At 47.2% G+C, this 24,375-nt stretch overlaps 1 protein-coding gene across 1 annotated transcript in view; it reads left to right on the forward strand.

Annotated features, from left to right (window-relative positions):
- The window catches only part of drp2 (dystrophin related protein 2), a 154,801-nt gene that overhangs the window by 89,114 nt on the left and 41,312 nt on the right, over window positions 1-24,375 (forward strand). The window contains exons 8-14 of the mRNA XM_020509411.2: window positions 6,250-6,328; window positions 7,359-7,419; window positions 12,501-12,562; window positions 13,276-13,350; window positions 16,261-16,465; window positions 20,280-20,365; window positions 23,691-23,848. Coding sequence (XP_020365000.2) covers window positions 6,250-6,328; window positions 7,359-7,419; window positions 12,501-12,562; window positions 13,276-13,350; window positions 16,261-16,465; window positions 20,280-20,365; window positions 23,691-23,848 — 726 coding nt within the window. The remainder of the gene's footprint in view (window positions 1-6,249; window positions 6,329-7,358; window positions 7,420-12,500; window positions 12,563-13,275; window positions 13,351-16,260; window positions 16,466-20,279; window positions 20,366-23,690; window positions 23,849-24,375) is intronic.

Raw genomic sequence — 24,375 nt, forward strand, 5'->3', positions numbered from 1 at the left:
CTGTTCCCTGTGTTGCTCTTTCTCCTCTGTTCCCTGTGTTGCTCTTTCTCCCCTGCTCCTTGTGTGTTGCTCTTTCTCCCCTGCTCCTTGTGTGTTGCTCTTTCTCTCCTGCTCCTTGTGTGTTGCTCTTTCTCCCCTGCTCCTTGTGTGTTGCTCTTTCTCCTCTGCTCCTTGTGTGTTGCTCTTTCTCCTCTGCTCCCTGTGTGTTGCTCTTTCTCCTCTGTTCCCTGTGTTGCTCTTTATCCTCTGTTCCCTGTGTGTTGCTCTTTCTCCTCTGTTCCCTGTGTTGCTCTTTCTCCTCTGTTCCCTGTGTTGCTCTTTCTCCCCTGCTCCTTGTGTGTTGCTCTTTCTCCCCTGCTCCTTGTGTGTTGCTCTTTCTCTCCTGCTCCCTGTATGTTGCTCTTTCTCCCCTGCTCCTTGTGTGTTGCTCTTTCTCCCCTGCTCCTTGTGTGTTGCTCTTTCTCTCCTGCTCCCTGTATGTTGCTCTTTCTCCCCTGCTCCTTGTGTGTTGCTCTTTCTCCCCTGCTCCTTGTGTGTTGCTCTTTCTCTCCTGCTCCTTGTGTGTTGCTCTTTCTCCCCTGCTCCTTGTGTGTTGCTCTTTCTCCCCTGCTCCTTGTGTGTTGCTCTTTCTCTCCTGCTCCTTGTGTGTTGCTCTTTCTCCCCTGCTCCTTGTGTGTTGCTCTTTCTCCTCTGCTCCTTGTGTGTTGCTCTTTCTCCTCTGCTCCCTGTGTGTTGCTCTTTCTCCTCTGTTCCCTGTGTTGCTCTTTATCCTCTGTTCCCTGTGTGTTGCTCTTTCTCCTCTGTTCCCTGTGTTGCTCTTTCTCCTCTGTTCCCTGTGTTGCTCTTTCTCCCCTGCTCCTTGTGTGTTGCTCTTTCTCCCCTGCTCCTTGTGTGTTGCTCTTTCTCTCCTGCTCCCTGTATGTTGCTCTTTCTCCCCTGCTCCTTGTGTGTTGCTCTTTCTCCCCTGCTCCTTGTGTGTTGCTCTTTCTCCCCTGCTCCTTGTGTGTTGCTCTTTCTCCCCTGCTCCTTGTGTGTTGCTCTTTCTCCCCTGCTCCTTGTGTGTTGCTCTTTCTCTCCTGCTCCTTGTGTGTTGCTCTTTCTCTCCTGCTCCTTGTGTGTTACTCTTTCTCCCCTGCTCCTTGTGTGTTACTCTTTCTCCCCTGCTCCTTGTGTGTTGCTCTTTCTCCCCTGCTCCTTGTGTGTTGCTCTTTCTCCCCTGCTCCTTGTGTGTTGCTCTTTCTCCCCTGCTCCTTGTGTGTTACTCTTTCTCCCCTGCTCCTTGTGTGTTACTCTTTCTCCCCTGCTCCTTGTGTGTTGCTCTTTCTCCCCTGCTCCTTGTGTGTTACTCTTTTCTTGCTCTGTCTCTCTTGTCCTTTCTCTTACTGTCTCTTTCAATTCAACAATTCTATTCAGTGATTAGTCTGTCTTCCGTTGCCAAAGTAAGAACACAGAAACCTATTGAACGCCGCCCCCCGTTCTCTCCCTCTCGCTCTCCTCTTCCCCTCATTCTCCTGTTGAATAATGTGATGCTAAATCCCTGTCATTTGAATAACATCATATGTTGCTGCTGCTGCTCTCTCTGCTGTGACACAGACGTAATGCATTTTTTCTTTAAGGCTGATACTCTAATATTTTTGGTCTTGAATAATTTAGTAATTCCGCTGCAAACCTCCGTTAGCCTAGTAGTCTAGCGGTAGTGGAGATAGATGGTAGTACGCTGCAGAGTTGGCACCGACATCTCCTTGCAGCATTCCAACTGCTCCAAATTAGTCTGAAGCAATCTGCGTAGGCTTGAGTGCATCCTGCCTTATTCATTTGGGCGAGCCAGTGTGCACAGCCGTGTGTATGTTGAGCAATGGCAATGTTTTTCTCTCCATAATGCTAACTTCTCATCTCAGCTCGTTGGGCTTGCTTGTCCTTGAAGTGCCTCGGGATAACTGTGCCTTGTTCTATCTCACTCTCTTTCTCAGTGTGATTGGCAGGGCCAGCTCCAGGCATAAGTGACATAAGTGGCCGCTTAGCGCCCCCAGCACTAAGGGGCCCCCAACCCAAAAAACGATAAATATATTTATATATATACTACTGGTCAACAGTTTTAGAACACCCACTCGTTAAAGAGTTTTTCTTGATTTGTACTATTTTCTACATTGTAGAATAATAGTGAAGACATCAAAAAGCACATATGGAATCATGTAGTAACCAAATAAGTGTTAAACAAATCAAATAGCCACCCTTTGCCTTAATGACAGCTTTTAACACTCTTGGCATTCTCTCAACCAGCTTCACCTGGAATGGTTATCCAACAGTCTTGAAGGAGTTCCCACATATGCTGAGCAGTTGTCCGCTGCTTTTCCTTCCCGCTGCGGTCCGACTCATCTCAAACCATCTCAATGGGGTCGTTGGAGTGTGGAAGCCAAGTCATCTGATGCAGCACTCCATCACTCTCCTTCTTGGTCAAATAGCCCTTACACAGCCTGGAGGTGTGCTGGGTCAGTGTCCTTTTGAAATACAAATGATAGTCCCACTAAGCTCAAACCAGATGGGATGGTGTATCTCTGCAGAATGCTGTGGTAGCCATGCTGGTTAAGAGTGCCTTGAATTCTAAATAAATCACAGACAGTGTCACCAGCAAAGCACACCAACACCATAACTCCTCCTACTCCATGCGTTACAGTGGGTACCACACATGCGGAGATAATCCATTCACGCACACTGCGTCTCACAAAGACACAGTGGTTGGAACCAAAAAATCTCAAATTTGGACTCCAGACCAATGGACACATTTTCACCTGGTTAATGTCCATTGCTCATGTGTCTTGGCCCAAGCAAGTCTCTTCTTATTGGTGTCCTTTAGTAATGGTTTCTTTGCAGCAATTGGACCGTGAAAGCCTGATTCACGCAGTCTCCTCTGAACAGTTGATGTTGAGATGTGTCTGTTACTTGAACACTGTAAAGCATTTATTTGGGCTGCAATTTCTGAGGCTGGTAACCCTAATGAACTTATCCTCTGCAGCAGAGGTAACTCTGGGTCTTCCTTTCCTGTGGCGGTCCTCATGAGAGCCAGTTTGAGCCAGCGCTTGATGGTTTTTGAAACTGCACTTGAAGAAACTTTCAAAGTTCTTGACATTTTCCATATTGACTGACCTTCATGTCTTGAAGTAATGATGGACTGTCGTTTCTCTTAGCTTATTTGAGCTGTTCTTGCCATAATATGGATTTGGTCTTTTACCAAACAGTGCTTGTTGGCTGCTTTTGACTGGAATTGTATATACAAAAGTATGTGGACAACCCTTCAAATGAGTGGATTTGGCTATTTCAGCCACACCCGTTGCTGACAGGTGTATAAAAACGAGTACACAGCCATCCAATCTCCTTACTGAAGAGCTCAGTGACTTTCAACGTGGCTTCGTTGCAACAAGTCAATTCCTCAAATTCCAGCCCTGCTAGAGCTGCCCCGGTCAACTGTAAGTGCTGTTATTGTGAAGTGGAGACGTCTAGGAGCAACAACGGCTCAGCCGCAAAGTGGAAGGCCACACAAGCTCACAGAATGGGACTGCTGAGTGCTGAAGCGCACAAAAATTGTCTGCCCTCGGTTGCAACACTCATTACCAAGTTCCAAACTGCCTCTGGAAGCAACGTCAGCACAAGAACTGTTCATCTGGAGCCTCATGAAATGGGTTTCCATGGCCGAGCAGCCCCACACAAGCCTAAGATCTCCATGTGCAATGCCAAGCGTCGGCTGTAGTAGTATAAAGCTCGCCGCCGTTCGATTCTGGAGCAGTGGAAATGGGTTCTCTGGAGTGATGGATCACGCTTCACCATCTGGCAGTCTGACGGACGAATCTTGGCTTGGCGGATGCCTGGAGAACGCTACCTGCCCGAATGCAGAGTGCCAACTGTAAAGTTTGGTGGATGAGGAATAATGGTCTATGGCTATTTATCATGGTTCAGGCTCCTTAGTTCCAATGAAGGGAAATGTAAACGCTACAGAATACAATGACATTCTAGATGATTCTGTGCTTCCAACTTTGTGGTAACAGTTTGGGGAAGGCCCTTTCCTGTTTCGACATGAGAATGCCCCTGTGCACAAAGCGAGGTCCATAAATGGTTTGTCGAGATCTGTGTGGAAGAACTTGACTGGCCTGCACAGAGCCCTGACCTCAACCCCGTCGAACACCTTTGGAATGAATTGCAACGCCGACTGCAAGCCAGTCCTAATCGCCCAACATCAGCGCCAGACCTCACTAATGCTCTTGTTGCTGAATGGAAGCAAGTCCCCGCAGCAATGTTCCAACTTCTAGTAGTGGAAAGCCTTCCCAGAAGAGTGGAGGCTGTTATAGCAGCAAAGGGAGGACCAACACCATATTAATCCCCATTAATTTGGAGATGAGCAGGTGTCCACATACTTTTGGTCATGTTGTGTATATATACAGTGCCTTGCGAAAGTATTTTAGATTGTTAAAAAAGTTTGAAATATCCAATAAATGTCGTTCCACTTCATGATTGTGTCCCACTTGTTGTTGATTCTTCACAAAAAAATACAGTTTTATATCTTTATGTTTGAAGCCTGAAATGTGGCAAAAGGTCGCAAAGTTCAAGGGGGCCGAATACTTTCGCAAGGCACTGTATACACTGAGTGTACAAAACATTAGAAACACCTGCTCTTTCCATGACATAGACTGACCAGGTGAATCCAGGTGAAAGCTGTGATCCCTTATTGATGTCACCTTCAAACAGTGTAGATGAAGGGGAGGAGACGGGTTAAAGAAGGATTTTTAAGCCTTGAGACAATTCAGACATGGATTATGTCTGTGTGCCATTCAGAGGATGAATGGGCAAGACAAAATATTAAAGTGCCTTTGAACGGGATATGGTAGGTAGCAGGTGCTCGGCGCAAAGGTTTGAGTGTGTCAAGAACTGCAACGCTGCTGGGTTTTTCACGCTCAACAGTTTCCCGCGTGTATCAAGAATGGTCCAAACACCCAAAGGACATCCAGTGAACTTGACACAACTGAGGGAAGCATTGGAGTCAACATGGGCCAGCATCCCTGTGGAACGTTTTCGATATCTTGTAGAGTCCATGCCTGATGAATTCATGCTGTTCTGATGTCAAAAGGGGGGTGCAAGTCAATATTAGCAAGGTGATCCTAATGTTTTGTACACTCAGTGTATATACACATTTTTTAGGAATTCAGTCTGGGTCTTGACTTACTGTTGAGAGTTAGAATAGTAGAATACACACAGTGCAATGTTTTTTATTTGGCCGTGCAGTAGTTTTTGTCTTGTTATGTCAGTCACTGACAGTCACTCAATTAGCATGTCAGCTAACAATTTTTAGATTGGTAAATTAGTCTAGCCAGCAATCTATATTTGTAGTAATCACGCAGGGCAGGTATCCAGGGGTCACTCTCACTCCGATATCATTAACATGGTAAGTCTTGGCAAAATGTGTAGAATTGTAGCTTTAATACATACATTTTTCTCTCCGCCAACAAGAGGGCCACTAAAATGTTTTACCCACGAGGTAGGGGAGCCCCCCAACCAATTCTCGCTTAGGGCCCCAAAAGGCCAGGGCCGGCCTTGGTGAGTGGATTTAGCGCCCTTTGTTTGTGGAGCTGTTTCGACTTCCTCTGACAATGATTTACATGCTGAATCGAATACCTTGTAAATAAACCAGGATTAGTCCTCAACAAATCCCTTTTGGGACAGCCACATCGACAAAAACACACCGTACAGAGACAATGAATGGCACACCTTATTTTCATGAACTCAAATCCCTCTCGCTTGTTGACACACACCCCCACACCTCTATTCCGATACACAGCTTACTGTGAAATGACTGTCCTCATTTAAAAAGAGCCTAACAGATCGGAGTGGATTCAGTGTCGTCTTTCCCTACTCAATGCTCTTCAAAGGGCTGTGGCAAGGTGGCAGGGGAGGTGTGGCAATGTTTACATTTTTCCCATAGCCCTATCTAACTGCCAAACGAAGGATGAGGAGAGGAGGGAGGGAGGGAGATGTCTGTGTGTGTTTGTAGCGGGTGTGAGATGAGATAAAGACGGTTCCGTTATTCTCTTTGATTCTTTTGATCAAATGTAATTGAATTTTGCCCGCGCTGTGTTTGCGTGTGTGTTTGTGTGCGTGTGTGTGTGTATAATGTAAATGTGTGTGTGTTTGTGTGTATAATTCAATGTCATGTAAATGTGTGTATGTGTGTGTAATGTAATGTAAATGTATGTCTCCTCGCAGGGCTCCATTGAAGAGCGTCTGAAGCAGCTGCAGGATGCCCATAGAGACTTTGGTCCTGGATCCCAGCACTTCCTCTCCAGTAAAGGCTCCTCCACATTCATTAGAAGCTGGTGCCGGGTGCTGTGATGCTCTGTGCCACGCGGTGCTATGCCTGTATAGTGGCTGGGGGCAGGATGGGGGTGGGATGTTGAAAATGCGGATGGGGTAGGGGGGGGGGGATTAGAACATGGTTGGTCACAGTGTGAGGCTGTGTGTGTGACTGTGTTGTCTGGGTCGTGTGACGAGGGGGCAGGCTTTGTACCTTGAGCTCCCACTGAGTCACAGCAGCAGTATTGTGTGTCTGTGCTCAGTCACGTGTGTGTGTGTGTGTGTGTGTGTGTGTGTGTGTGTGTGTGTGTGTGTGTGTGTGTGTGTGTGTGTGTGTGTGTGTGTGTGTGTGTGTGTGTGTGTGTGTGTGTGTGTGCGTGCTGCTCTGTGATGGTGGTGGTAGTAAAAGGGAACCCCTACTGTCCTCGATTCCCCCCCATCCAGCTCTGCTGTGTCAGCACTGTCATGCTTCTGGGGCTGATCTCTTTATCCCTGCCAGGAATGTGTGTGTGTGTGTAGCTGCCTCACTGTGTTCATTGTGACGGTGTCCTTGTGTGTGTGTCTCCCTTAACTTCCCAGCCATTCCAGTCTAGCCTATTCCATTCCCAGCCTGCTTACCTCTGTAGTTTACTGCTAAAATGCTACATTGAATGGGTCTTGTCAATATTCCTCCTCCGTCTCCCATATATCCCATTAGCCTTTGCAAACAACCTAATCCTCTCTGAGACTGGACACAAAAGGCTGCTTTTCCCTTCATTCAACTGTAGCTCACCTGTTATGTGACGCAGCTCTCCCTCTGTGGTGCCTGAATGTTCACAGACGGTCTGGGTTGATGCAGGTCATGCCCTAAATGGCACCCTTTTCCCCTATTTAGTGCACTATACCCATAGGGCCCTGGTCAAAAGTTGTCCACTAAATAGGGAATAGGGTGCCATTTGGGACATGAACATGGTCAGTGGTTATGTGCAAATGGCTTTTCATGCTTGATGTGCCTCAGCAATTGATTTCCCCCTCACTTTCAGGTTCAGTGCAGATACCCTGGGAACGCGCCATCTCTCCAAACAAAGTGCCCTACTACATCAAGTAAGTCCAACTGCGTGTGTGTGTGTGTGTGTGTGTGTGTGTGTGTGTGTGTGTGGGGGGGGGGGGGGGTCTGTGTGTGTGTAGTACATTAAGTCCAACTGGGGGACATGAGTGCAGACAGTCCAAAAAAAGGTCTTTAGGTCGTTGTTGAGAAAAGACATTCACTTTGCTTGAGATGGCAGTAATTGAGTTTCCTGGAGAGAACGCATTCATACTAAGGTATCCCTCGGAGAACAGTATTGAGCTACCTGGAGAGAACGCATTCATACTAAGGTATCCCTCGGAGAACAGTATTGAGTTTCCTGGAGAGAACGCATTCATACTAAGGTATCCCTCGGAGAACAGTATTGAGTTACCTGGAGAGAACGCATTCATACTAAGGTATCCCTCAGAGAACAGTGTTGAGTTACCTGGAGAGAACGCATTCATACTAAGGTATCCCTCGGAGAACAGTGTTGAGTTACCTGGAGAGAACGCATTCATACTAAGGTATCCCTCGGAGAACAGTATTGAGTTACCTGGAGAGAACGCATTCATACTAAGGTATCCCTCGGAGAACAGTATTGAGTTACCTGGAGAGAACGCATTCATACTAAGGTATCCCTCGGAGAACAGTATTGAGTTACCTGGAGAGAACGCATTCATACTAAGGTATCCCTCGGAGAACAGTATTGAGTTACCTGGAGAGAACGCATTCATACTAAGGTATCCTCGGAGAACAGTATTGAGTTACCTGGAGAGAACGCATTCATACTAAGGTATCCCTCGGAGAACAGTATTGAGTTACCTGGAGAGAACGCATTCATACTAAGGTATCCCTCGGAGAACAGTATTGAGTTACCTGGAGAGAACGCATTCATACTAAGGTATCCCTCGGAGAACAGTATTGAGTTCCTTGGAGAGAACGCATTCATTCTAAGGTATCCCTCGGAGAACAGTATTGAGTTACCTGGAGAGAACGCATTCATACTAAGGTATCCCTCGGAGAACAGTGTTGAGTTACCTGGAGAGAACACATTCATACTAAGGTATCCCTCGGAGAACAGTGTTGAGTTACCTGGAGAGAACGCATTCATACTAAGGTATCCCTCGGAGAACAGTATTGAGTTACCTGAAGAGAACGCATTCATACTAAGGTATCCCTCGGAGAACAGTATTGAGTTACCTGGAGAGAACGCATTCATACTAAGGTATCCCTCGGAGAACAGTATTGAGTTACCTGGAGAGAACGCATTCATACTAAGGTATCCCTCGGAGAACAGTATTGAGTTTCCTGGAGAGAACGCATTCATATTAAGGTATCCCTCTGAGAACAGTGTTGAGTTACCTGGAGAGAACGCATTCATACTAAGGTATCCCTCTGAGAACAGTATTGAGTTACCTGGAGAGAACGCATTCATACTAAGGTATCCCTCGGAGAACAGTATTGAGTTACCTGGAGAGAACGCATTCATTCTAAGGTATCCCTCGGAGAACAGTATTGAGTTACCTGGAGAGAACGCATTCATACTAAGGTATCCCTCGGAGAACAGTATTGAGTTACCTGGAGAGAACGCATTCATACTAAGGTATCCCTCGGAGAACAGTATTGAGTTACCTGGAGAGAACGCATTCATACTAAGGTATCCCTCGGAGAACAGTATTGAGTTACCTGGAGAGAACGCATTCATACTAAGGTATCCCTCGGAGAACAGTATTGAGTTACCTGGAGAGAACGCATTCATACTAAGGTATCCCTCGGAGAACAGTATTGAGTTACCTGGAGAGAACGCATTCATACTAAGGTATCCCTCGGAGAACAGTATTGAGTTCCTTGGAGAGAACGCATTCATTCTAAGGTATCCCTCGGAGAACAGTATTGAGTTACCTGGAGAGAACGCATTCATACTAAGGTATCCCTCGGAGAACAGTGTTGAGTTACCTGGAGAGAACACATTCATACTAAGGTATCCCTCGGAGAACAGTGTTGAGTTACCTGGAGAGAACGCATTCATACTAAGGTATCCCTCGGAGAACAGTATTGAGTTACCTGAAGAGAACGCATTCATACTAAGGTATCCCTCGGAGAACAGTATTGAGTTACCTGGAGAGAACGCATTCATACTAAGGTATCCCTCGGAGAACAGTATTGAGTTACCTGGAGAGAACGCATTCATACTAAGGTATCCCTCGGAGAACAGTATTGAGTTTCCTGGAGAGAACGCATTCATACTAAGGTATCCCTCTGAGAACAGTGTTGAGTTACCTGGAGAGAACGCATTCATACTAAGGTATCCCTCTGAGAACAGTATTGAGTTACCTGGAGAGAACGCATTCATACTAAGGTATCCCTCGGAGAACAGTATTGAGTTACCTGGAGAGAACGCATTCATTCTAAGGTATCCCTCGGAGAACAGTATTGAGTTACCTGGAGAGAACGCATTCATACTAAGGTATCCCTCGGAGAACAGTATTGAGTTACCTGGAGAGAACGCATTCATACTAAGGTATCCCTCGGAGAACAGTATTGAGTTACCTGGAGAGAACGCATTCATACTAAGGTATCCCTCGGAGAACAGTATTGAGTTACCTGGAGAGAACGCATTCATACTAAGGTATCCCTCGGAGAACAGTATTGAGTTTCCTGGAGAGAACGCATTCATACTAAGGTATCCCTCTGAGAACAGTGTTGAGTTACCTGGAGAGAACGCATTCATACTAAGGTATCCCTCTGAGAACAGTATTGAGTTACCTGGAGAGAACGCATTCATACTAAGGTATCCCTCGGAGAACAGTATTGAGTTACCTGGAGAGAACGCATTCATTCTAAGGTATCCCTCGGAGAACAGTATTGAGTTACCTGGAGAGAACGCATTCATACTAAGGTATCCCTCGGAGAACAGTATTGAGTTACCTGGAGAGAACGCATTCATACTAAGGTATCCCTCGGAGAACAGTATTGAGTTACCTGGAGAGAACGCATTCATACTAAGGTATCCCTCGGAGAACAGTATTGAGTTACCTGGAGAGAACGCATTCATACTAAGGTATCCCTCGGAGAACAGTATTGAGTTACCTGGAGAGAACGCATTCATACTAAGGTATCCCTCGGAGAACAGTATTGAGTTCCTTGGAGAGAACGCATTCATTCTAAGGTATCCCTCGGAGAACAGTATTGAGTTACCTGGAGAGAACGCATTCATACTAAGGTATCCCTCGGAGAACAGTGTTGAGTTACCTGGAGAGAACACATTCATACTAAGGTATCCCTCGGAGAACAGTGTTGAGTTACCTGGAGAGAACGCATTCATACTAAGGTATCCCTCGGAGAACAGTATTGAGTTACCTGAAGAGAACGCATTCATACTAAGGTATCCCTCGGAGAACAGTATTGAGTTACCTGGAGAGAACGCATTCATACTAAGGTATCCCTCGGAGAACAGTATTGAGTTACCTGGAGAGAACGCATTCATACTAAGGTATCCCTCGGAGAACAGTATTGAGTTTCCTGGAGAGAACGCATTCATACTAAGGTATCCCTCTGAGAACAGTGTTGAGTTACCTGGAGAGAACGCATTCATACTAAGGTATCCCTCTGAGAACAGTATTGAGTTACCTGGAGAGAACGCATTCATACTAAGGTATCCCTCGGAGAACAGTATTGAGTTACCTGGAGAGAACGCATTCATTCTAAGGTATCCCTCGGAGAACAGTATTGAGTTACCTGGAGAGAACGCATTCATACTAAGGTATCCCTCGGAGAACAGTATTGAGTTACCTGGAGAGAACGCATTCATACTAAGGTATCCCTCGGAGAACAGTATTGAGTTACCTGGAGAGAACGCATTCATACTAAGGTATCCCTCGGAGAACAGTATTGAGTTTCCTGGAGAGAACGCATTCATACTAAGGTATCCCTCTGAGAACAGTGTTGAGTTACCTGGAGAGAACGCATTCATACTAAGGTATCCCTCTGAGAACAGTATTGAGTTACCTGGAGAGAACGCATTCATACTAAGGTATCCCTCGGAGAACAGTATTGAGTTACCTGGAGAGAACGCATTCATTCTAAGGTATCCCTCGGAGAACAGTATTGAGTTACCTGGAGAGAACGCATTCATACTAAGGTATCCCTCGGAGAACAGTATTGAGTTACCTGGAGAGAACGCATTCATACTAAGGTATCCCTCGGAGAACAGTATTGAGTTACCTGGAGAGAACGCATTCATACTCATACAAATGAGTTTATTTATTTTCTTAATCACTGCTGTTAGCCCTGGTGGGCCCCGTTTGGCCTCTCTACTGCCCCGTTTGCCACCCCCCCCAGCCCCAGTAGCCCCCACTCCCTGTGCTGCCTGATAATTCCTTATGGGCTGTGTAATTGTGCCACTGGAGGGGAATATCTGATGGGCCCTCTGTCGGGCACCTAATCGATTCCAACAGTCTCACACAGGTAATAACGAGCGCTGGTGGTGAAGTGGCCCCGGGGTCCTGGCAAACTTCCTGCTCGGGGCTCGCTCATTTATTTCACTGTGCTCGTCATTTATTTATTGGCTATCTTTTTCTCCCCTATATATTTTCCTTTTCCTGCGCTGCGCTGCGGTGCTCCATGTAGCAGTTGCTGGCAGGGATTTGGGTTGAGTGCTCAGATAGGTTGTCTGTTTAATGAAGTGTAGCGACAGTAGCAGCTCTCTGTGTGAAGCCTCTTACATGGTTGCCGTAGCTCCGTCAGAGCAGTAGGGTGAAGCAGTAGTAGCAGCTGGTACACAGTGAAGGGTGAGGAGTGACCGTAGTGGAACATAGGTCCTACTGCCTTGTTGTTGCTGTGTGTCGGAGCTTTGCAGGTTCATAAACTCGTAATTAGAAACAACTCTGTCTACTTTCTCCCTTGTTACACTGTACCTGTCTCTCTATTCCTCCTCTTCTCTACACTATCCTCTGCTCCCCCCACCCTCTCTCTAAATTCTTCTTCTTTCTCTTTGCTCTTTGTTTCTTTTTCCTCTTCTCTAACTACTTTACTCGTTCCTCCTGTAACTCTGTCCTCCTTTGCTCTCCACCTCTCCCCTCTCCCCTCTCCCCTCTCCCTTCCTCAACTCCCTCAGCCATCAGGGCCAGACGACATGCTGGGATCATCCAAAAATGACGGAGCTGTACCAGGCACTGGGTAAGATAGAGACAATTAAAGAGTTCCCCTCTCTGAGCTTTTTCCACTTAGGCCCTCACCGGCCATCTCCACAGGGGCCTCGCCACTGTCACCCCGTACCTCATTAAGGCCCTGTATTTCAGACACCCCCGAGATGGACGACACTGTGTCGGCTCTGTGATTAGCTATTTCCTGCATTTAAATTAATTGTGATTAAATGGCATCGGATTCCTTTTATTAATGGGATCTGACAGGGGGGTTGTCCACACACACACACACACACACACACGCACGCACGCACGCACGCACGCACGCACGCACACACACACACACACACACACACACACACACACACGCACACACACACACACGTTGAGATGCTATCAGGGATGGAGGGAGCGGAATTATGTAGCAACATGGCCCCTGCTAATGACTCACTGATGGACTGATAAATGTGGGGAGAATGAGGGCAGACGAGGGGTGGTCTGTCTCATCTGGAGGAAGACAGTAGGAGGGGAGAAGGATGGAGAGAGAGAGAGAGACAGAGAGAGAGAGAGAGGTGAGCAAGAGAGAGGGGACGGAAGAGTAGAAGGGGGTAGAAAGGGGGTTTGTTTTCTCTCTTGTCCTCATCCTCTGATCTTCTCTTTTTCCTTTTTCCCTCCCTCTCTCCCTCCCTCCCTCCCTCCCTCCCTCCCTCCCTCCCTCCCTCCCTCCCTCCCTCCCTCCCTCATTAGCGGATCTAAACAACATCAAGTTCTCAGCATACCGGACGGCCATGAAGCTGCGGCGGGTGCAGAAGGCTCTGAGATGTACGTATTGTGTTTTCAAACCTCATTCATTGGGTGAGAAAGCTGGAGCTCCAGAGCAGTGTGTGTAGGCTATTGTTCCAGCCCGGCTATAGCACACCTAATTCAGCCAGAAAAACTATGACATTTTAGACCATGATTGGTGAAATCAGGAGTTGCCCATTCCCTTCCTTAACTCCTAGGGTGTATCTGCCACCAAGGTCACCACTACCAATCGAAGTCATTGATTAGCCTAGCGCTAACTAGCTAGCTACAACTCCTCATCCATCCAGCTACAACCCTTTCTATCCATCGTTAGGTCTAAATCACTGTCATACATGCTAATTAAACTCATTAATTGGCCCAGTTAAGTTACATGAGGGGAGGTAATTAGCCAAGGCCATGTGGATGAGTGAGGCATAAACGTGTGTGTGTGTCTTCCAGGACCAAGCGTAGTAGCCTTATCTTCCACTTTCCAGACATCCCCCTCTCCTCCTCTCCTCCATCCCTCCCTCCTTCCCTGGCTCCACCTGACCCTGAGTCAGCCCTGCGGCCATGCTTCGCCATGGTTGGCCGCTCACATCCTTTTCCACACTCTCTCCATTCACACTCTCTCTCTCCGTTGTCCATCCCTCCACCCCTCTCTCCACCCCAACCCTCTCTCTCCGACACGGGGAAATGGCCTGCGAAAGCACAGCATAAATGGACCGCTGAAAACGATACCCTCCTATTGCTTTCTCTCTCTTCCCCTCTCGCTCTCTCTCTCTCTCTCTCTATATATATATATATATATATATTTATTTATTTTTCTCTCTCTAGCCCGCCTCATCATGTGCTGGTCTGCTAGTTCGTGTCGTTAGGAGAATTAATTGCCAGGCTGCCATAGTAACTACTGAGTTTCTCCCTCCCTCCCTCCCTCCCTCCCTCCCTCCCTCCCTCCCTCCCTCCCTCCCTCCCTCCCTCCCTCCCTCCCTCCCTCCCTCCCTCCCTCCCTCCCTCCCTCCCTCCCTCCCTCCCTCCCTCCCTCCCTCTTGGTAAGGATGATTGAGGAAGGCTCACAAAGGCACATGTAAAATGTATTCTAGTGTCTCCTCTCCTCTCCCAACCCTAACCCACTCCAGCCATGTCCTCTCCTCTCCCAACCCTAACCCACTCCAGTCATCTCCTCTCCTCTCCTCTACTCTCCCAACCCTAACCCACTCCAGCCATGTCCTCACCTCTCCTCTCCTCTCCCAACCCTAACCCACTCCAGTCATGTCCTCTCCTCTCCTAACCCTAACCCACTATAGCCATGTCCTCTCCCAACCCTAACCCACTATAGCTATGTCCTCTCCTCTCCTAACCCTAACCCACTATAGCCTTGTCCTCTCCTCTCCCAACCCTAACCCACTTCAGCCATGTCCTCTCCTCTCCCAACCCTAACCCACTATAGCTATGTCCTCTCCTCTCCTAACCCTAACCCACTATAGCCATGTCCTCTCCCAACCCTAACCCACTTCAGCCATGTCCTCTCCTCTCCCAACCCTAACCCACTATAGCTATGTCCTCTCCTCTCCCAACCCTAACCCACTCCAGCCATGTCCTCTCCTCTCCTCTCCCAACCCTAACCCACTCCAGCCATGTCCTCTCCTCTCCCAACCCTAACCCACTCCAGCCATGTCCTCTCCTCTCCTCTCCCAACCCTAACCCACTCCAGCCATGTCCTCTCCTCTCCTAACCCTAACCCACTATAGCCATGTCCTCTCCTCTCCCAACCCTAAGCCACTCCAGCCATGTCCTCTCCTCTCCCAACCCTAACCCACTCTAGCCATGTCCTCTCCTCTCCCAACCCTAACCCACTCCAGCCATGTCCTCTCCTCTCCCAACCCTAACCCACTCCAGTCATGTCCTCTCCTCTCCCAACCCTATCCCACTATAGCCATGTCCTCTCCTCTCCCAACCCTAACCCACTCCAGTCATGTCCTCTCCTCTCCTCTCCCAACCCTAACCCACTCCAGTCATGTCCTCTCCTCTCCCAACCCTAACCCACTATAGCCATGTCCTCTCCTCTCCTCTCCCAACCCTAACCCACTCCAGTCATGTCCTCTCCTCTCCTCTCCTCTCCCAACCCTAACCCACTCCAGTCATGTCCTCTCCTCTCCCAACCCTAACCCACTATAGCCATGTCCTCTCCTCTCCCAACCCTAACCCACTCCAGTCATGTCCTCTCCTCTCCCAACCCTAACCCACTCCAGTCATGTCCTCTCCCAACCCTAACCCACTCCAGTCATGTCCTCTCCTCTCCCAACCCTAACCCACTCCAGTCATGTCCTCTCCTCTCCTCTCCCAACCCTAACCCACTCCAGTCATGTCCTCTCCTCTCCCAACCCTAACCCACTCCAGTCATGTCCTCTCCTCTCCCAACCCTAACCCACTATAGCCATGTCCTCTCCTCTCCTCTCCCAACCCTAACCCACTCCAGTCATGTCCTCTCCCCTCCCAACCCTAACCCACTCCAGTCATGTCCTCTCCTCTCCCAACCCTAACCCACTCCAGCCATGTCCTCTCCTCTCCCAACCCTAACCCACTCCAGTCATGTCTTCTCCTCTCCTCTCCTCTCCCAACCCTAACCCACTCCAGCCATGTCCTCTCCTCTGCCACCCTTTTATCTCCCTGTTCAATTCCACCTGTCATTAAAGGACACACTTTTATCTCCAGTCCTCTGCCCAGCCTGGGATGGCCATTCAAATTAGTTTAGAGGAACAAAATCACATTTGGATTGACGCTCTCACAATCTGCCAGCACTTAAGTGGGAGAAAAGTTGAATAAGTGTTCTCTCCTTCACTCTACTGTCCCCGGTGGTCTGTCTGTCTGTCTGTCTGTCTGTGTGTGTGTGTGTGTGTGTGTGTGTGTGCGCGCGTGCGTGTGCGTGTGTGTGTGTGTGCACCCATCCAGTGGACCTGCTGACGCTGGTGAGTGTGGTGGACGTGTTCAGGGAGCAGGATCTGCAGCATGGGGAACATGTGATGGATGTGGTGGAGATGATTCATGCCCTGACTGGCCTGTATGAGAGACTGGAGGAGGAGAGAAGGGCCATCGTGGTCAACATCCCTCTCTGTGTCGACATGTGCCTCAACTGGCTGCTCAATGTCTACGACAGGTACTACTGACAACTGACCTTCAACCTTGACCCTTGACCCTGAACCTTACATGACATCAACCAGACCAGGTCATGTGTTGTAACTGGCTGCTCAGTGCGACAATGTCTGACAGGTACTTGATCTTATATTACCTTTAAGGGGTTGGAAATAGAAAATAAACACTAATTAGCCAGTAAGATGAAGTTCACTCCCGCATACAACACGTCTACTTTCGGCAAGGTTATTTAGCCGGTGTCAGTCAAGAACCTATTTCATGACCTTAAGTTATGCATTCATTTGTGTTCAGATATACAGTTTATTCTTCATCTAATTTGCGACTGTTCATTCCACTTGTGTTGTTAGCTACTTGTCAGTGGCACTTTGAGCTACTATGTTCTAATGAACCAAATAACTCTGTTTTTGTCACCTCTGTTTCATATGCAGCACTGTTCTATGCGTGACACAGTTAGCGTTACTGCTAATATAACCTCTCACACATCCTTGGTCAAATTCACCCTTTTCCCACAATCAAGGTCCATCACTCTCTGCTAGTCCAATGCTGTGATTGGCCGAGAGCCCTCTCAGCGTGGCGTCTCATTGGTGAAGTACGCTCTGTGCCTGGGAGGCTGTGTCGTGAGTAGGATCACAGAGAGGCTGTAGCTCAATCAAGCGGGCAGGTGTCCAATCAGGGCCACTGAGACCCAGCAGAAAGCCTCCTCTGTTTGATTCTGATTGCCCTGACCCCATCTCTCTCTGCCAACTGCCAAGCCCTCCGCAGACAATCTGAGAGGCACAATTCCTGGCGAATATAAAAAACAGCCCCATTTTTTTCTAAATACTATACATTTGTTTTGCAGCCCTTAACTACCTGCTTCTAATGAGTGGAAATCAGCATTTTACCCTTTACATGCATTCCCTGTAATTGCTTTTTGTTTTCCGATAAACACAGGCTGTGAATGTGAATGAGCTGAGCATGCAGTGGGATCTGTCTGTCTGTCTCTGTGTGTGTGTGTGTGTGTGTGTGTGTGTGTGTGTGTGTGTGTGTGTGTGTGTGTGTGTGTGTGTGTGTGTGTGTGTGTGTGTGTGTGTGTGTGTGTGTGTGTGTGTGTGTGTGTGTGTGTGTGTGTGTGTGTGAGTTGTAATCATCATGAGGTCTACCCACAGACTAGTGTTGTGTTCTCAGTATTACTAAAGGGAAAAGCTGATTTTTTCCCCCAGTCTTTTCTCTGGTAATTTTGGAGAGTGGGTGGGTCAGAGTGATTTTGATTCAGGAGAAATGTGTGTGTAGGTCTCCCCCTGCCCCCCCCCCCTAGGTCTCCCCCTGCCTCCCCCAGGTCTCCCCCTGCCTCCGCCTAGGTCTCCCCCTGCCTCCCCCTAGGACTCCCCCTGCCTCCCCCTAGGACTCCCCCTGCCTCCCCTAGGTCTCCCCCTGCCTCCCCCTAGGTCTCCCCCTGCCTCCCCCTAGGTCTCCCCCTGCCTCCCCTAGGTCTCCCCCTGCCTCCCCTAGGTCTCCCCCTGCCTCCCCCTAGGTCTCCCCCTGCCTCCCCCAGGTCTCCCCCTGCCCCCCCTAGGTCTCCCCTGCCTCCCCCTAGGTCTCTCCCTGCCTCCCCTAGATCTCCCCCTTCCTCCCCCTAGGTCTCTCCCTGCCTCCCCTAGGTCTCCCCCTGCCTCCCCCTAGATCTGACTGTAATAATCTTGCATTGACTCTAATAATATCACACTGACTCTAATGTTCTCACACTGACTCTAATAATCTCGCATTGTCTCTAATAATCTCACACTGACTCTAATGTTCTCACACTGACTCTACTGTTTTCACACTGACTCTAATGTTCTCACACTGACTCTAATGTTATCACACTGACTCTAATGTTCCCACACAGTCTCTAATGTTCTCACACTTACCATAATGTTCTCACACTGACTCTAATGTTCTCACACTGTCTCTAATGTTCTCACACATTCTCTAATGTTCTCACACTGATTCTAATGTTCTCACACTGACTCTAATGTTCTCACACTGACTCTAATGTTCTCACACTGACCATAATGTTCTCACACTGACTCTAATGTTCTCACACTGACCATAATGTTCTCACACTGACCATAATGTTCTCACACCGACTCTCATGTTCCCACACAGTCTCTAATGTTCTCACACTGACTAATGATTTCACACTGACCATAATGTTCTCACACTGACTCTAATGTTCTCACACTGACTCTAATGTTCTCACACTGACTCTAATGTTATCACACTGACTCTAATGTTCCCACACAGTCTCTAATGTTCTCACACTTACCATAATGTTCTCACACTGACTCTAATGTTGTCTCACTGACTCTAATGTTCTCACACTGACTCTAATGTTTCCACACAGTCTCTAATGTTCTCACACTGACCATAATGTTCTCACACTGACTAATAATCTCACACTGACTGTAATGTTCTCACACTGATTCTAATGTTCTCACACTGTCTCTCGTTTTCTCACACTGACCATAATTTTCTCACTGACCATAATGTTCTCACACTGTCTCTAATGTTCTCACACATTCTCTAATGTTCTCACACTGATTCTAATGTTCTCACACTGACTCTAATGTTCTCACACTGACTCTAATGTTCTCACACTGATTCTAATGTTCTCACACTGATTCTAATGTTCTCACACTGACCATAATGTTCTCACACTGACTCTAATGTTCTCACACTGACCGTAATGTTCTCACACTGACTCTAATGTTCTCACACTGACTCTAATGATCTCACACTGTCTCTAATAATCTCACACTGACTCTAATGATTTCACACTGACTCTAATGTTCTCACAATGACTCTAATAAACTCGCATTGTCTCTAATAATCTCACACTGACTCGAATGTTCTCACACTGACTCTAATGTTATCACACTGACTCTAATGTTCCCACACAGTCTCTAATGTTCTCACACTTACCATAATGTTCTCACACTGACTCTAATGTTCTCACACTGACTCTAATGTTCTCACACTGACTATAATGTTCTCACACTGACTAATGTTCTCTCACTGATTCTAATGTTCTCACACTGACTCTAATGTTCTCACACTGACTAATGTTCTCACACTGTCTCTGTTCTCACACTGACTATTGTTCTCACAATGCCTCTAATGTTCCCCCAGTAACTTTAACATCTCTTATATTCTCACATAGACTCGCACTGCCTCTAATGTACTCCTACTGCCTCCTACTGCCTAATGGACTCTGCAGTCTCCTGACTCCTATTTTGTCACACGTTAAAGGCAGTGCTTCTATGTGTCTCTCCCACTGACATTGACTCCCACTGCCTCTAATGTTCTTTAAATGACTGTAATCCCCTCCTGACAGTCAAGGCAGAGAAAAGAAAAGCAGCAAAGCTCCCAACTAAAGCCAGTAACCGCAGCCCTGCCCTTCCCTCTGTCTGACTCTAGTGGCAGTGTCCCTGTGCCTCCCAGACACACAGATATAATGTGACCCATTTAAGTCAGGACACAGCTCTCCCAGTCCCAACCCAACTCTGTGGCCTTGCCATTGGCCAGAGAACACTGTTTATGGATCTGTTTTTGCCTCTAATCCCCTTGTTTTTTCAGTGTAAAGGCTTAGTTTATGTGTCTGTTTGCTTATGTAAATGTATTTGTTCTGGCATATTTTACTTTTTATAGCTCCCTCTCCCTCTCCCTCTCCCTCTCCCTCTCCCTCTCCCTCTCCCTCTCCCTCTCCCTCTCCCTCTCCCTCTCCCTCTCCCTCTCCCTCTCCCTCTCCCTCTCCCTCTCCCTCTCCCTCTCCCTGCCCTGCCCTGCTTTCTCCCTAGTGGTCGCAATGGAAAGATGCGCGTCCTCTCCTTCAAGACGGGACTGGTGAGCCTGTGCAATGCGGATGTTCAGGAGAAGTATAAATGTAAGTATGAGACCCTCTCATGTAGACACCACAGCCCTGCAGCCCCCTAACAAAGGGCCAAAACAAAACCAGCCTGATTGCAAGCATTACATAAAGACAACCACTTAGCCTAATGGAGGGAATTACTCTGCTGCACAATAATGGGGAAAGGCTCTCTCTCTCTCTTTATTTCTCCAAAGTACATTGGGCTTTTAGGCAGAGAGAATACACTATGGTAGAGAGAACACACACACACACCACACTCAGCTCTCTCTCTCTGGCCCCTCTGGCTTCCCTTTTCCATGTTCAATTATGCGCTAATATTTCACTGGTGCCCAGCTCAGGGAAAGTAAAACCATTTTACAGCATCTTAACCGCATTTTACAACACAGCCTTGTAAATATGTAGAGGAGGGGGAGAGGAGAGAGAATGAGCTCATCGGTATGAGATTTTAGACAGTCCCGACGGGTCAGGGCAGGCCCACTGTCAGTTGGCACACCATCTGTGACAGCTTGTAAAAATTGAATGGCAACAGATTTGGAGTGTTTTTTTTATGGCAGACGAAGCACAGAAGGCCTGGCCCTAGAGGATTGTGAGGGTAGAGGCGGGCAGGCAGGGGGGGGGGGGGGGGGGGGGCTGTGATGCAAACCATGCCAATTTGTCCCAGTGATTGATCACACATTTTTTCTCCTGAGCTCAGGGGAGAGATGACCCCTGATTATGCTAGTAAACAAGGGGGCGCATCTGGTGGCAGTGAGTGAGTGAACGTGGTAGTGTGGCAGACACAGTGTGTGTGTGCTTGTCTTTTGTCCCCCTGCCCCCCCCCCCCAGAGCTTGAGCTGTGTGCAGGGTAGAGGCAGGCAGGCTGGCTGTCAGGGTTTTCTGGCTGTGGCTGGTGCTGGTGCTATTTATACTGGCATTGTGCAGCACCTTCAAACACCTGTCAGTATCCATCTCCTCAGTGACAGGCGGAATCACGACTCGCAGATGAAGGCTCCATTCAGAGCCTGATGAGGTAGCGAGCGCTAATGCAGCCCTTTTGTCTGCAATTAGATCAGTACGCCTGCCCTTCCTCTCTCTCTCTCTCTCTCTCTCTCTCTCTCTCTCTCTCTCTCTCTCTCTCTTTCTCTTTCTCTTTCTCTCTTTCTCTTTCTTTCTCTCAAAAAACCTAGAAACAGGCTTAGGGAAGTAACACCCACACACAGGCTCACTTAGGGAAACGCTGAGAACATGGATGTTGGTACATATGTGTAGGTGTGAATAGTAGCGCTAATATGCTCTTGTATACACAAGCAGATATAATGTAAACACAAATTCAAATCAGTTTGTCAATTCGAATTGTCCCCAGCTCTGGTAAACATGGGACGGCAGGGTAGCCTAGTGGTTAGAGTGTTGGACTAGTAACCGGAAGGTTGCAAGTTCAAAGCCCCGAGCTGACAAGGTACAAATCTGTCGTTCTGTCCCTGAACAGGCAGTTAACCCACTGTTCCTAGGCCATCATTGAAAATAAGAATTTGTTCTTAACTGACTTGCCTAGTTAAATAAAGGTAAAAAAACATAATCTGGAACACATCTACACAGATACAGTGCCTTGCGAAAGTATTCGGCCCCCTTGAACTTTACGACCTTTTGCCACATTTCAGGCTTCAAACATAAAGATATAAAACTGTATTTTTTTGTGAAGAAACAACAACAAGTGGGACACAAAACTGAAAAATTGGGCGTGCAAAATGATTCAGCCCCTTTACTTTCAGTGCAGCAAACTCTCTCCAGAAGTTCAGTGAGGATCTCTGAATGATCCAATGTTGACCTAAATGACTAATGATGATAAATACAATCCATCTGTGTGTAATCAAGTCTCCGTATAAATGCACCTGCACTGTGATAGTCTCAGAGGTCCGTTAAAAGCGCAGAGAGCATCATGAAGAACAAGGAACACACCAGGCAGGTCCGAGATACTGTTGTGAAGAAGTTTAAAGCCGGATTTGGATACAAAAAGATTTCCCAAGCTTTAAACATCCCAAGGAGCACTGTGCAAGCGATAATATTGAAATGGAAGGAGTATCAGACCACTGCAAATCTACCAAGACCTGGCCGTCCCTCTAAACTTTCAGCTCATACAAGGAGTAGACTGATCAGAGATGCAGCCAAGAGGCCCATGATCACTCTGGATGAACTGCAGAGATCTACAGCTGAGGTGGGAGACTCTGTCCATAGGACAACAATCAGTCGTATATTGCACAAATCTGGCCTTTATGGAAGAGTGGCAAGAAGAAAGACATTTCTTAAAGATATCCATAAAAAGTGTCGTTTAAAGTTTGCCACAAGCCACCTGGGAGACACACCAAACATGTGGAAGAAGGTGCTCTGGTCAGATGAAACCAAAATTGAACTTTTTGGCAACAATGCAAAACGTTATGTTTGGTGGGAAGATGGATGGAGCCAAATACAGGACCATTCTGGAAGAAAACCTGATGGAGTCTGCAAAAGACCTGAGACTGGGACGGAGATTTGTCTTCCAACAAGACAATGATCCAAAACATAAAGCAAAATCTACAATGGAATGGTTCAAAATAAACATATCCAGGTTAGAATGGCCAAGACAAAGTCCAGACCTGAATCCAATCGAGAATCTGTGGAAAGAACTGAAAACTGCTGTTCACAAATGCTCTCCATCCAACCTCACTGAGCTCAAGCTGTTTTTGCAAAGAGGAATGGGAAAAAATGTCAGTCTCTCGATGTGCAAAACTGATAGAGACATACCCCAAGCGACTTACAGCTGTAATCGCAGCAAAAGGTGGCGCTACAAAGTATTAACTTAAGGGGGCTGAATAATTTTGCACGCCCAATTTCTCAGTTTTTGATTTGTTAAAAAAGTTTCAAATATCCAATAAATGTTGTTCCACTTCATGATTGTGTCCCACTTGTTGTTGATTCTTCACAAAAAAATACAGTTTTATATCTTTATGTTTGAAGCCTGAAATGTGGCAAAAGGTCGCAAAGTTCAAGGGGGCCGAATACTTTCGCAAGGCACTGTATAGGTGAATAGATTCACAAACACACATAAAAAAGTGAATAGATTCACATCCACGCATATAGAAGTGAATAGATTCACATCCACGCATATAGAAGTGAATAGATTCACATCCACGCATATAGAAGTGAATAGATTCACATCCACGCATATAGAAGTGAATAGATTCACATCCACGCATATAGAAGTGAATAGATTCACATCCACGCATATAGATGTGAATAGATTCACATTCACATAGTCACACAGGTATACAGAACAATCTTGTGCACAAACACACACATGTTTTATTAACCCTCTGTGTTTCATCAGACTTGTTCAGGCAGGTGTCTGGTCCAGGGGGTCTGACCGACCAGCGTCACCTCACTATGCTGCTTTATGAAGCCATCCAGATCCCGCGACAGCTGGGAGAGGTGGCCGCCTTCGGAGGGAGCAACGTGGAGCCCAGTGTACGCAGCTGCTTCCGCATGGTGAGACCACACACACACACACACACAGACAGACAGGCACGTGCATGAGCGCACAAATACAAGCAAACACACACACACTCCTTATAACCTCACCATACACTGGTTAAGGATACTATGGTAACACAGGCTAGGAATTACCTAAATTCAATTGAGTTCAATTACATACGTTTTCATTAATTCCTTCAGGGGAAAGAGCACAATTAGATGCACTACATGAACAAAAGTATGTGGGCACGTGCTCGTCGAACATCTCATTCCAAAATCACGGGCATTATTATGGAGTTGGTTTCCCCTTGCTATGGAGGCTGCTATAACAACCTATAACACTCTTCTGGGAAGGCTTTCCACTGAGCCGTTGTTGCTCTGTGACGTTTCCACTTCACAATAACAGCACTTACAGTTGACCGGGGAAGCTCTAGCAGGGAAGAAATTTGATGAACTGACTTGTTGGAAAGGCGGCATCCTATTGTAATGCCCTGCTAAATCATTTATTTAGAACTATGGTTTCTGTTCATGCGATGGGTGCA

This window comes from Oncorhynchus kisutch, linkage group LG19 (assembly GCF_002021735.2).
Source record: "Oncorhynchus kisutch isolate 150728-3 linkage group LG19, Okis_V2, whole genome shotgun sequence".
Lineage (NCBI taxonomy): Eukaryota > Metazoa > Chordata > Actinopteri > Salmoniformes > Salmonidae > Oncorhynchus > Oncorhynchus kisutch.